Source organism: Argentina anserina, chromosome 1, assembly GCF_933775445.1.
Source record: "Argentina anserina chromosome 1, drPotAnse1.1, whole genome shotgun sequence".
In the NCBI taxonomy this organism is placed as follows: domain Eukaryota; kingdom Viridiplantae; phylum Streptophyta; class Magnoliopsida; order Rosales; family Rosaceae; genus Argentina; species Argentina anserina.
The window spans coordinates 15,276,075-15,290,144 of NC_065872.1; the positions used below are offsets into that span (position 1 = coordinate 15,276,075).

Here is a 14,070-nt window from a genome sequence, read left to right on the forward strand (position 1 = left end):
TGCAAACCACACGTATAAAATGACCGCATGGAACAACTTCCCAACAAAACTCAGGAAACACAACTACACTAGGTTCTACGAGTGTAATAATATACACGTAGCTGCTTTACGGGGTATCAAACTGAAAAGAAAATGAACTATATATATTGATGTACACAAGTGTAATATACACGTAGCTACTTTACAGGGCCAAAAATACGTGGTCTGTTCCTTATTTACATGTCAATCTCAAACTATGTACGTAGAAATATAAGCTGTGTGTGTACAGGCAATGGAGTTAGCTAGTCTTAGACTTCTGCTTCTTCCCACCGGAAAGAATACGTTGGATCTGAAGCCCTCGACTGAAAGCCTGGTTGAATAGCAGCCTGGCTTGGAACTCTGTGACAAAGGGGAACCATGCCATAACAGCTACTGGGGCAAAAATGAACAGTCCCATCACGTATTCGTACCCTCTTGCTAAGGCTTTTATAGACCCCCACATTCCTATGACCTTAACCACTGGCTTGCATGCTTGTGCTATCTGCTCCATCATGATATACAACACAGCACATCACGCAATGCATTTTGGATATAATTGATCAAACGGACAAGGATTCCAAATTTTTTTTTTTTTAGAAGAAAAGACAAGGATTTAGAAATGTACCTGAAGTAGCGCCCACCCGGTAGGCAAGAAGGCCAGCAAACTTACAAAGATGTCACCAACAGTGAGATTAAGGAAAATGAAAAGGATTGCAATGGTGACTACGAAGCCAATGAAGACGAACAGCTTGAGAAGTCTGAACATCAGCTGGAAATCAGCACTGAACCTTTTTCTACCCAAGGACACAACCTGCAAATCATATGCGGTTACCAGTCGTGGATATCAAACAGCAGTAGCACATGGAATGTTATTTATTTCAAGTGTGAATACTAACCTTGAGGATAATCACCACAGCAAGAATGACGAGCCACGACAGAGCATAAACCTGGAATCATGATTCAACATGAGTTTCAATAAATAAAAGAGGTTATTACTAAGCTTATGCAAATCATCAATAATATTTCTTCCATTTAATTTTCTAAGCTCTTTACACATCCTTATCCCCTCAGTATGATCTCTTTAAACGGACTGATGCTTATACCCTGTGCTAGACACTCGGCGTCTTTCATTAATCATATTCCAACTTGGTTCATCTACAAACAACTACAAGGAGCATGCAAAAGAAAGCATGTGCTAAATGACATGTCACTGCATCACTCAGAATCTGTTTGTCAACATTTTCTCTGAATCTTCCTTGATCAGCTAAAATTGAAAATTTTCTATATCATACTTAATACTCTAGCCTAGGATAATCTATCAAGGACAACTTTGTTGAACATGTAACTGGAATCTTATTTGTGAGCTTAATGATTTTTAATGGAATTTGTTGCATCTGCAGAAAGAAAACGAAGCTAGTTAATAAGAGAATAAAACATGTAATAATATACTCACCATGATACTTTTATCACCCCCTGAAACATTGAGATGGTACACAATTCCATATTGGAACAGAAGGAAGCGCAGAGAGAGTACAATCTCCCAAAATCGTCCCAGCATCCCCGTGAACTGCAGATGCTCCTGCTCTTCATCCCACCAGGACTCCCAGCTCTTATTTGCTGGCACACCAATACCACCACGGCTAGTTATCCATTTTGACCAATCATCCCAGTCTTCCACTATCTTTTGCCATTCAAATCCCGAAGGGTTAAAGAGGAAGGGGCCAAATAACCAAGAAAGCACCAAGAACCACATGGAGAATGTGATAAATATATATGCTGATGAACCATCAGCTGCTGAGCCATATATCATATAAACAATAAGCAGTACCATAAGCTCCAGGCCTTTAGTAAAGTGACTCCGTGAGTACATCCTGTAGTTTTCAGCAAACTTTTCATGCCGAACAACAAAGCCACGACCAGTCGCTCTATATTTAGCCCCACCATGCAGTATTGTTCTGCCAAAATAATGAACCTTTGTACCCAGTGAAAATGTAAAGAAAACTGATGCTAGCTGCAGCTGCATTATTATCGTGTCCCCTAATGCAGTTCTGAACCCTCTTTCAAGTCCGATTTCCATAATCATGGGCAAGGATGTCAACAACCCTAATTGGACAACAGATTGTGAAGACATGGCTATTTGTAGAGCATTATTTCCCTTGGTGGCCGCAAACTTTATAATTGTCTCCTCCATTCCACTTAATGACAAGTAGAGTCTACCATACAGGAAAGCATAGACTGTCATCACAACCAACTGCACAACAAAATTGATCATTTTATTGAAAAGTGCTCATGCTGATATAAATATTTACAACTAATCTATCAAGATTGTTCATTTCTGTAGTTTTAAAACATAGGTCAGAACGAATTCACTAAGAATAGCAAACCATAATCTACTCAGAAAGTTCTGGAACTAACAAGAAAAAGAGAAGGTAACAATTAGATAAAGGATTACCATTGAGCTGATATAAAATCCTATTGTTGAAAAGTAATACGACATCATGCGGAAGAAATCATAACGGTGCCCTAATCGATAGATGTCTCTGCTCAGTGTCTGCTCTCCATTACCGCAAGCAACTTTAGCCTCAAAGAGAGAAATTTGATTGAGACCGACATCTCTACCTTTCCCAACTTGGATGTACTCATGGTGAGTGACATTTCCTCTTCTTAGAGTGGAATTGAAACCTGCATGTTACAATCACATCATAAAGCAAACTCTAAGTTTTCTTATTCTGCAAAAAAGATGCATCTCTGTGGGCATGTGAATGTTTTTTTTTTTTTATTCAAGAAAGTTACCTGCAAAAATATCCTCGCTGAGATTGATGCCACGAGAAGCCTTGCTCATGCCACCACGAGTAATATGGAATATTCTATCAAAGACATCCGGATGTCCATAATGGAAACGAACCCTAAATCCAACAAAAGCAAAATGGTTGGTACCCTATTTAAAACATTTTGGTCTACAATATACCCGGAACCCAACTATTGATCTATTGGTAAAACTTAGATGGTTCGATTAAGAGAAAAACATACTTAAGAGGTCTAGCAAGAACTCTTTGACCTATAGTCACGAAGCTCATTTCTTGATTTGACATAAACCACGCCAACGATGAAACACTGCAATTCAAACATAACAAAAATTAAAGTAAGATAAACTACAAAACGTGAATGTAAGAAACTATCTATGAAATTGAAAAACAACCTTCCAGTAAATATATGTTCACGAACACCTAAAATTGAAGGCGGACGCACTCCGTGATCCTCATTAAATTCTTCAAGAAGGTTACGCATCTTGAGAGCTTCTTCCAAGTAATTGTCCTACAAGAAGTTGGGAAAGTTGAACATCACATGGCTGGAATCTAAAGAGAACATATCATAACAGGATTATTAAGTATTTTACCTGGTTCATGTCAATAGCCTGAAGGGCTTCTCCACGAGTAAAAATTACTGCATGGTTCTGGTTTTCAGGCTTCCCTTCTCCAATCTTTGCTGAGCCTGGCAATTTTATTCGGTATATTTCCTATAAACAATTACCAAGATAATGAGTTTTGTATGTATACAAATAAAAAAATTTGGGTTTTCGCAATATGTCAGAAAATACCTGGTCAAGATTGTCAACTGCTTTGACCAACACAGAATAGTAAACCTTTTGCACCTTGTCCCCTTCACGTTCTTCAACTTCATCAATATATGCAACCCTGAGAGAGGGATTACTGTGGGAGGACAAGGAAAAAAAATCTTCAGTAAATTAAGATAAATTGATTAGTTTACTGAATCAAATTGAAAAAATATCTTGACATATCAGATAGATGACATACTTAACCATCAGATTCAGGATATCAGTCGCACGACGATCTCCACTTCGCTTCTGGTTTCCATAGTTCTGGCAAGTAGCAACGTAGGTAAATTTAAGATCAGCCACAGCTTCTAGTTGAGCAAATACGGATCTCCGGCTCTTCTTTTCATCGTCATGTGAAACCATGACGGCTTTGTAGCCCTCTAGTATCTCTGCTCAACATTAAATCATTAAGAAACCACATTTACCTCAAAACAACAACTGCATCAGACAACAGACTGCTGATCGCTATGAGTGAAAAAATAAAATTCAGATAGTTAAGATACAATGTTGGAAAAGAAAGAAGAATAATATGGCTTTGTAGCCATCAACTATATCTGCATACATTAAGTAAAGGCAGAGATCGAAATCACACTAAACATACAAACGTAACAGAAACTTCCGATCCTCAGGTGAATATTATGCAAGATATTGATAACATATGCTGCTAGTTTTACCTTTTTCATCAGCCATGTCAAGAAAAGCCTGAAGCTTCAGAGCTCGCCGGTAATACATCATTCCTCTAACTGCAACAGCAGAAGTACTTAGTACCATGAACTCAATGCAATACATGAATCTGCACGAGGTGATAATGCATCATATACCTGTCCTGCAGAGAGTTTGTCCTCGTAAGGAAACCCAATGACGGAGCTGCAAAGTATTCTCTTCAGAATCCCATATTTCAAATTCCTCCTTACAATTAATCCGCTCCTTGAAGTTAGTCCATTCATCTATACAGCCACAGGATATTCTCAATGTCATGCACTCATTTGCTTCCATAAACGCCAACTGTTAAGGATAGTGAAATTGCTAACCTGGGAAAATCTTCTGCAAGTAAAAAATGATTGATACACCATCTTCATTTTCCATCTCAAGGTCACTTTTGGAATAAACAGTCTCCTCACTGTAGTAGGGAGTCAAGACGCTGTTGAGAACAAAAACGTAACGAGGTTATGATGTCATACCATATAGATTGATACAGATGAAAAGGCTGACCTATAATACAAGTAATACAACATCTCTTTTCAGATACCTTATTATGCAGGAATTGTACTGTCGGGTAACCGATAAATAATGTACACCTCAAATATACAATAGGTTTCAAACTGGATTAGACCAAAACAAAACAGACACCTTCTACCGACTAAACGTTGGAAAGAAAGACTGGCACATTTGGTCATATTTGTATAAAAATCTTCAGTTGATGCTTTTGAAGGGTGAAATGAAATGAGGCTGTACATTTTCAGGATCCTCCAAGCCATAAAACTCTTCAGTTTATGCTTTCTAAGGTTGGGATGGTCAAGGAAGTACACTTGTGATATATCTTCGAAGTCTAATGATTAATAAATTCGACCACATGGAATTTGAATGAGAGATCATATTAAGTTTCAGGACGCAATGACCAAATGGAAATATGCACAAACCTGAACGAAAGCATTTTACGGACACTGGGAGCACGAGGCATATCCATGAACAATGAATTTGTAAAGAATGATATTCTTCTACGTGCTTCAAGGTTTACTGGTACATCAATGGCAGACTCCTTAACAGTCAACAGCAGATGGAGGCGTCTTATCTAGAAGAATAATTATCAATAGAAACGTCATCTTTCACAAACATAGATTAAACTAAGTTTGTATTGAAATTTCTGAACTTCGTTGAAAATTTAATCATTCTAACTTCTATGCATTCTAATAGACAAACCTGTTCTTCCCATTGTGCTGTAACTGGAGGAGGGAACACTATCGCAGGTTTTGCATCAGTACCAGCAAAAAGTTGCCTTCCAGTGTCCTTGCTACTATGACCAACTTCAACCACCTCTCTATAAAATATGTCATGAAAAATTGCAAGCGTTATTATTAATTATGGTTATCCCTTTGTACTATAACTAAACCAAATAACTGTTTTCCAACAAAGCCAATCACCAACCGGATCTCATTCACCATCATATCACGAGTGACAACTTCCAACATATCTTGCAGCAGCAGCACCACTGCAGATCGTTTGGATGAATCGCCATCTTTCTGCATCATGAAAGAATCTGTCAGTTTCTAATAACATAATGGCAAAGACAAAATACATGCTGCAGATCTGACTGCTCTTTTATAGATGACTCACCAAGATCACCACAAGCTCTACAAATTTCTGGCAAAGAGTGGGTAAAGAGGCCATTCTAAAACTGTCAAGAAATGTATTCTTGGAAATGTTACTTTCAATTTCTTTAATAATGATGCCAATGATCCTGTCAAATCACAGGCGAATCAGAATACTATTTAGCTCAGTAAGGTAAGATTCACTTTTGTACTTAAATAATCGAAACTGGCTCAAGAAATAACAAATGAGAAGAATGAACACTTTCTTTTCAAGCGATAAGTATATCTCAATAGAACAACAGTCTTTTTCGGGTTAAATACTTGTTAAATCAGTGCTAATTAACAGCATTGTAATTAAAGGACTCGTAGACCAATGAGGGTGGGGGGGGGGGGGGGTGCAGAGAGAGAGAGGGGGTCATGAGGGGCCCAAGGAATGATGTTGACAAGCCACAGAAATGAAATTTTATCAGGCTTAAACCATGCTTTGCCACTATAGAAACTATAATGACAGATGAATATTAGGTAAGTAAATACCTTTTCTCATTTTCTCCAACTACCAAAGCCTTAAGGACATGTTTGAAAGACTCGTAACATTCAATCACTGCACACTTCATATATTCATCCCCAGATATCCGCTTCCAGAGATCAGCATCCTTGTTTTTGAATTGAGCTGCCATGTCTAGTGCTATTGGGATCTGCAGGAAGATTCAGTCAGCAATAAAATCATGAAAATTAAGCACAGTTTAAAAGTGAGGTACTGACTTTGCTAGCAAGCAAGAAAGGCGGCCACTGAATTATTTTCAGGCTGGGATCTGAAGAATAAGGAACCAGCAGCATATCCATTTCCCTGAAGTAAAGGAAATCCAGTTTAGTTTTCACCTCATGATGAATAAATAAAACAAGAGCATGAAGAAAGAAGCAATATAACTATGTTGCAGAGCATTTCCTGTCACTGATGAGGTCTTCCTCACGAAAGCTACATATCACTTCATTCCACAACTGAGCAAACTTTGCAGCTTCACTTCTCCTACTTGCTGAAGCCTGCATATATTAACCATGATGCTAATTACAAAATGCCTTATTTTAGTTTTCTTATAACCAAAAATCTGCTCATCAAGATGATATTAATTAAAAAACAAATTTGAGGAGAAAAAAGAACATTAATCAACCTCCGCAAATTTCTTTGAGAAAGAAAATCCTCTTTTTACGGACTTATCCGAGGGCACTAGGTATGTATTGAATGCACCAGGTAGAGACTGGAATCGGGATCTTAGCATGCCTAGAGTTCGAATCTGCAGATCATGTGAATATTAACCAGAAAAAGTACTAAAAGTGACACATATCGAAATTTACATGTTCTAATAATATGTACCACAGTAATAGGCATAATATATTAGTTGTAAAGAGTTTCCAACTGAAGTGATAGGTCCATAGACAATGAATCTACTTGGTAGGCTTCAAACGCATGCACTTATTCAAACAAATATGATATGCTTTAGGAGTTTAGGGAAATTTTGGTCTAACTACTCTCAAATCTAAGAAACTGAGATTGGATAAGTACAAGGGATCATCTTCAATTTTTCATCAAGTTACGATTAGTCGATTACCACACAATCCAAGTACCGTTGTCAGTGTATTGCATAATTTATTTTCTTTTGCCCCAGGTATCATGCTCTTATGAGTCTTATCAAAGAAAATCATAGAGCAAAAGTCATAGAATTTCATCTTATCAGGATTTTAAAGTTCATGACTGCATAAATTGACAGAAAAGTAAACAGTTTTGGAAGACAAAACAAGAAATATATGATAGGAGGGAGAAAAAAATAACTGGAAGATTTACCTCTCCTAGGCGATCGAAGGCGCCAACAATACCTCCATACAATGTCTGAAACATAGCATACCAAATTTGTGTGTCCATGAAGTAAACCTGCATTGAATATATGATGTGGTATGGTTCTGTATTAACAACAATGGAAGAAATATATGTCTAAAAACCTGATAAACTAACAACAATATTTGGAACTTAGTGTCACAGACCAAGATAACAGGTGCCCAGAGTGAAACAACTGCGGGATAGTTCTGTTCAGCTGCATCAATAAAGCACTATTTAGCATCAACCCCAAAGTTGAAAATCACAAGAACATGAGAGAAACAGAAATGGGTACCATTAGGGAAAAATTCATGCCACTGATATCTAATACGACGAATCCTCATTATGTCTTCTGTTGGCTGTATCAGAGGTTTTATCTGGGAAAGAGACAGACACCATATAAATGACCACATAATATTCATATCGTTGATTTATAAAGTAAACTTCTAGAAAGGTATAAGATATACAATGTATTACCTGGACAAAGTAGCTAACTGTAAACTTGCAAGCCAAAAGTAGCACCCAGAAAAAAGTATATCTGCAAATTGCAGAAAAAATAAGAACAAACATATGCATCTCAATCACCAACGAAAGAAAAAAGAAAAGGCTTTTATTGCATATATTGGGATGAGGATATGGTGCACGTTCATCAAACTCACTTTAGAAGGGCGAATTGACTTTCATGCATTCCTCTTCCAACATATATTCTTGGCTGTAGAAGAGTAAAAGATCCATCAAAACCACTTTCGTCAGTTTACCTATTCAAATAACAATAGACCTATGTGCGAAGGAAAATAAGTCTAAGCATCCAAATAGTAATTTAAATAATAGTCTGACTTCATGTAAGAAAAAAGAAGTCAAAGAAAAAGGTCATCTCAGAATTATATCAAGTGAGCAAAATACAGTGTAGACTCTTTGCCAAGTACTGGAATATTAAGGGAAAACAAACAACAACGAATCCAGATAATTCTGACCAAGTAACTCAGAGATCACATTTGAGTTTAACAGATTATATATGGAGAAACTTTTAATAAATATTAACCACGACATGTGGTACTAGGACTATTATGTAATGAAACATGACTGGAAAAATTTATCCTGGATTACACTTTAATTTCTGGTCTTATTTCATGGGCGGTCAAGCCATTACCCAGAATCAACCAAAATACTATGCATTAACAGACCCAAATGAATTCAAGAGTACTTGAACATTGAGGAAAGAAAGAGGCAAAAGTGATGGGAATACCTGTGACCACCACAAGAGGAACCTGATGATATGCCAGTCTGAATTTTCAATAAAACGACGGAGCATTGGGAACAAGAACAAAAGGGCTGTCAGGGCATTTGGAATCAGATATACTCCAACAGCGAAAAGATATAGTGACGGCACCCCATTAATATTCTTGAGGAATGACAGTATATTTGCAATTTGTGCAGGGGGATTATCGATGCTATGCACGTAAAAAAGTGGAAGAATGATTGCCCACGCAAGACTAACTATTATCTTCAAAATATTTCTCAGGACATCTGTGAACCGACACCTGTGATATCCAGGGAAGTTCAAAACCATATCCAGAATACCTACATCAAGATATAAAGTGAATAAGATTAAAATATGAAAGAGAAGTTACTTGCACAGATATTCCATTTCTCATCCAAGAACAAAGAAAAGCCATGCCTAAAAAAAATTAATAAAGAAGAATGAACAAAAATTTTCCTCCAAAAACACTAGATGATTATGTCCTGTGGCATTCTAGAAATTCCTTTCAGAACTCGGAACACTAATTTGACCTCAGAACATCTGGTAAATCTTCACAGAAAAGCACTCCAAAAACCAAATCCTTTAAGACCACCTAAGAAGAGTACTCTTTCTATAATTTGTGTCATATACATACCAAAAGACATCTGGAAATGCTTTTAACTCAATTGGACTCAATTGTGTCTGCAAAAGTATTTGCAGAACAGCTCAAATAATATATCAACAGCCAGAAAACTAAAGAATGTAAGTAACATAGCTGTTTTATTTCAATAATGCAGAGCTTCAAACTCTGCAACTCCAATTTTCAATTATAGTTAAAATAGAAAATGAAGCTTTTTTGTTATAACTCTTGTTGTATAAGATGCAGATACAAAATACATAACATTTGGAACTGTCATTTGTGAAACATTTTTGAGTCATCCTATTCTTTTTAGTTACTAAAAATTGCTATTTCACGTAAGAATGTCATACTTTGAAGGACACGAAGAAATGCTGCTGTAATGAAAATACTTGAGAGATCTCCTAGGATATCCTTTTGAAAAATATCCAGCAGTGAAACCTTGCTGAATGCAATAATGAGCATAGCCTGTTTTCCAGTTTGAAATGAGTTATTCGTACAGGTAGCTGAGTAACAGGAGTATAAAGAATGTCATATTAGAATCTCCACACCGTTGTTTATAACTTACCTGTAGGGCCAGTATATAAAATGTCCACATTCTATCAAAACTTCGAAAGATGTGCCAAAATGTGCGAGTTTCGATAAAATATGATTTGCCTGTGCTTCCAGATTTTCTTTTAGAGCCCTTTCTTCCCTGAAACAAGATTTCTGTTATGCAAGAGTAATGAAAGAATAATAAGAAGACCAGTGTCTCACACTGTAAGAGTACCTGTGCCAAGTCACGAGTTGATTTAAAAAAATCACCATCATCACGCATGGGCCAACCAAGAGAGAAACAATCAGATGACCTGAAAATCAGTAAACATATAATACGGCCATTTTCATTATGTAAGCCAAATATGAATAATGACCTAATAGGTAACTTCTGATATTGATTAACACAGACCAGAAATATTCATTTAGATCATCATAGTTGCACCAAGCTGTGTGAGGAGCTTTCCCATTGCTGCCCTTCTTGGCTTCCTGATACATGATAAGAAAGAGTGTCATACTGACAACATGTAGACCTTAAACTCAATGGAAGTGCGTATGTCCAAGCAACATACCTTATCGATGACTCGGTATATGGGGGATATAACCTTCCTCAAAAAAGCCTCATCATCCCCACCATAAGAAGGCTTTATATTTTCCCCAGTGACGATGCTGACATTTCCAGCCAAGAGGCCATGGAGTTCATAAGCCATCTGAATGTGTAGTTGGCATCATTTCCAGCCAAAAAGTCAAGTATTGGTATCATAACAGTTCAGAAACAAATTAATGAACAAGTAAATCTCACAAATATTACATTATGGAAAATATAGCAGAGGCATTCGGGCATAAAGCGAACATTCGCTGCTTCACCCCATATGAGAAGATATAAACCCATGTAAAGTATCTTCCTCTGTTGTACTTCTTGCTGACCTTGGGGAAGCCTACATCCAACAAGATTTTGTTTGTTTCAGCAATATGCATTGCAAACAAGCACAAGATAATACTTCCAAGTCCAACCTTAAACTATGTTTTCGTCCCAAAAATCTGCACCACGTTTTGTAGTTCTTAAAAAGCTTGTCCAGCACTGCATCAACAGCTCGGTCATCAAGCTGCACAAGACAGGGCAGTTAAATTGCAAGATGACAAGCATGGAAAGACAACTATTTAGCGAGATCTGTCTTCTGAACAGAACAGAGATATTATAATATCATATTCCAACCAGCAACAAGATTTAGCATAATTGAATTACAATATTTGAATTAAAAAATATCTGCCGGACCACATGCAAGGAATGTGCACATGGTACAACACCCCATTGATAAAATTTAATATAACTGATGAGGTGAAGTTCAAATTGAGATGAGTAAACCAGACCTTATTAAGAGGTTCAGGTTTGGGATGAAGTCTTATATGTTTATTCGCAAGTAGCAATATCAAATGTTCCCTCTGGTTCCTAACGTTATCTCTCTGCAGCAACCAAATTAGAGAACTGTGTTAATAATAGGATGACTACTAGCCATCATTGGAATCCATCAACTTCATACATGCCTGGAACCCAAACATGGCCCTGAGCCAATCGAGGAGATCCATATCAGCAGCTTTTTGTCTGTGCTGCTCGAATGAACTTGGCCAGTTAAGACCACGAGTGTTCCATAGTGCAGACACAGCGGCCTTGACCTTTAACAAGGGAAAAAATAAAGTTCAATGAGGCGATGCCAACAATCCTAAGTTGTGAGATTAAATTAACATGGCACGAAGAGAAACCTCTTCAAGCTGCATGACAGCCTGTGTAGCACCAGCAGAATCCAATGGGAGAATATTATACGGGGCGTATATTTCTGTCTTCTCTTGGACATCTCTAGCAGCTGCAATAATCTGCTCAAAACAAATTGTTGCAGAAAAGCTTATATTAGGACTTTACCACCACACGAAGCATATAGCCAAAGTCAGGACAAATATGCATTTGAGATATCTGATATAATCTTTTTAGATGATAAAGTCAAAATTGAAACTAACCTCAGGAGCAACTTCCTCGACTTTTTCTGACTTGTTAACCCCGCAAAGTACTTCAAAAAGTTGGTTAAGTGTATTGTAGGCTTTACTCACTTGAGCTCTGTTGAGAAGTTATATCAAATGTTCCATTAAGAAACAATACCCAAGTGCTATGATCTTTAACATCTGAACTATATATAAATGTAAACAAAAATGAGCAGAAGTCCGATATCCATACCTGTCTACCTGCTCCTCTTGAACAGCTTTGACATAATGATCATAATACTGCTGATAGAAGCTTGTAATTTCCCTGGCATCAGACTTTTTAACTCGAGCAGAAAGACTTGATGCATTCTCCTGTCTCAGCCAAAATTTTACATCAGATTCAATGCTATAAGTAGGCTGGGCAACACGTCGGAGCTTACTACTCAACCAAAAACACAGAGCACTTGAGGCAAAATATAGGATTATATAAAACATGAATCCAGCAGTAACAAAATCCCTTGGCAGTGTAAAACATCAAAGCAATTCGGAAAAACCTAATCTACAAGATAAGTAGTTAAGTACTTGAATTATTAAATCCTAATATTGGCGAAGCAATGATACAATAATCAAGTAATTAATCACAAAAACATTTCAAGTTTCAGTACTCGGAAATTCTTCTTAAATTGAGTAATGAATCACTTCTAAAAGTTCAATTAAACACACAAAAACTTAAGCAAGGAACTCAAATTTCTCTTAATTTTGTAACAATGCGTAAAACTAAAACTAAAAAACAACGGCGGCGCGTGAGAAACAATCGCCTTACCCTCTCCAATCGTTGCAGGAGCAAGGTCTTGAACTGCCTTACACCACGTCCGCTGGAGGCGGGGTCCAATCTGTGCGCCTTCTCAAACGCGTAGAACCGACCTTCACAAATCCAAAAGCAACAGCCGGAAAAATCAGAAATCAACGGTCGGAAAAAAACAAAATCACCGATCGGCGATTACGATTAGGATTTACGTACAGAGATAGGCGACGCGAGGACGCTCGGGCTCGACTTCGTTGGCGACGCGGAGGAGCGGAGAGATGGGGGCGATGGCGGAGGGGACAACCTCGTTGTCGAAAACCTCCGTGGAAAACGTCGTCGTCGCGGCGCTCCGTGACGGCCGTCGCGTCAGCCCCTGCGGGCCAGATTCTGGAGCCGCCATTCACCTCACGGCTCTCGAATTTCCGTCTCCGGTTTCCTGAAGCTGTGATTCTTCTACTCCTACTACTCTCGCTTCAAACCTAGCTAGCTAATCTAATCTAATCAAAACAGAGCCTCAATGCTTCACACGATCCTCATGGAGAATCATCGAGAAACTGCGTGGGATTGAAATGTGAAGAAGAAGAAGAGAGAAGTAGACCCACGCGAGACGAGAGGGTCAGAAGAAATTTGAAGCTGCTGAATAGAGAGAGAAAGAGAGAGAGTGGAAATGGGTAATAAGAGGGGTCTCCGGAGGAGTGACCGTACAGTTGGAGGGGACACGTGGCGGGAGGAGAGAGGGTGCGGGTGTAACTGAATGTGGGAGAGAGTGAGAGAAAGTAGTTGAGAGAGAGAGAGAGAGAGAGAGGAGGGAGGGAAAGAACGGCCGCGGTTTTCGGAGGGAAAGGAAAGGAATCAAATTTTTTATTTTTTGTTATTATTTATTTATTTATTTATTTATTTATAAGAATTGACTGCTTCTTGATCAAGGAGCGAGTGGAGGTCCGGCTTTTTCTTGCTAAATCCACACTAGGAAAACGGGAAGACTTGAAAGCATCCGCATTGCAAGCTAGATTTACATGATTCCATAGCTCATAGCCTCCCACTCTGAAAAACTATGATCATATACG

At 38.0% G+C, this 14,070-nt stretch overlaps 1 protein-coding gene and 1 non-coding gene across 2 annotated transcripts; both read right to left on the reverse strand.

The window, feature by feature from the left end:
• Positions 1–128: 128 nt before the first annotated feature.
• Positions 129–13,541, reverse strand: LOC126798706 (callose synthase 5). Its single transcript, XM_050525749.1, is given in 42 exon segments — positions 129–520; positions 644–829; positions 915–965; positions 1,472–2,269; positions 2,471–2,700; positions 2,812–2,924; positions 3,049–3,132; positions 3,218–3,333; positions 3,416–3,535; positions 3,617–3,728; positions 3,834–4,023; positions 4,309–4,377; positions 4,456–4,581; positions 4,666–4,775; positions 5,275–5,426; positions 5,555–5,672; positions 5,780–5,874; positions 5,969–6,092; positions 6,478–6,638; positions 6,706–6,790; positions 6,872–6,984; positions 7,113–7,235; positions 7,784–7,870; positions 7,981–8,030; positions 8,109–8,190; positions 8,291–8,351; positions 8,473–8,525; positions 9,060–9,394; positions 10,044–10,158; positions 10,259–10,384; positions 10,460–10,538; positions 10,637–10,713; positions 10,797–10,934; positions 11,036–11,162; positions 11,239–11,330; positions 11,596–11,688; positions 11,770–11,898; positions 11,986–12,096; positions 12,238–12,334; positions 12,452–12,570; positions 13,022–13,122; positions 13,220–13,541. Coding segments are annotated over 42 exon segments (5,775 nt in total). The 5' UTR covers positions 13,404–13,541; the 3' UTR covers positions 129–277.
• On the reverse strand, positions 4,300–4,380 carry LOC126805381 (small nucleolar RNA J33). Its single transcript, XR_007674051.1, has one exon. It is a non-coding gene; the product is annotated as a small nucleolar RNA J33 (small nucleolar RNA).
• Positions 13,542–14,070: the final 529 nt, after the last annotated feature.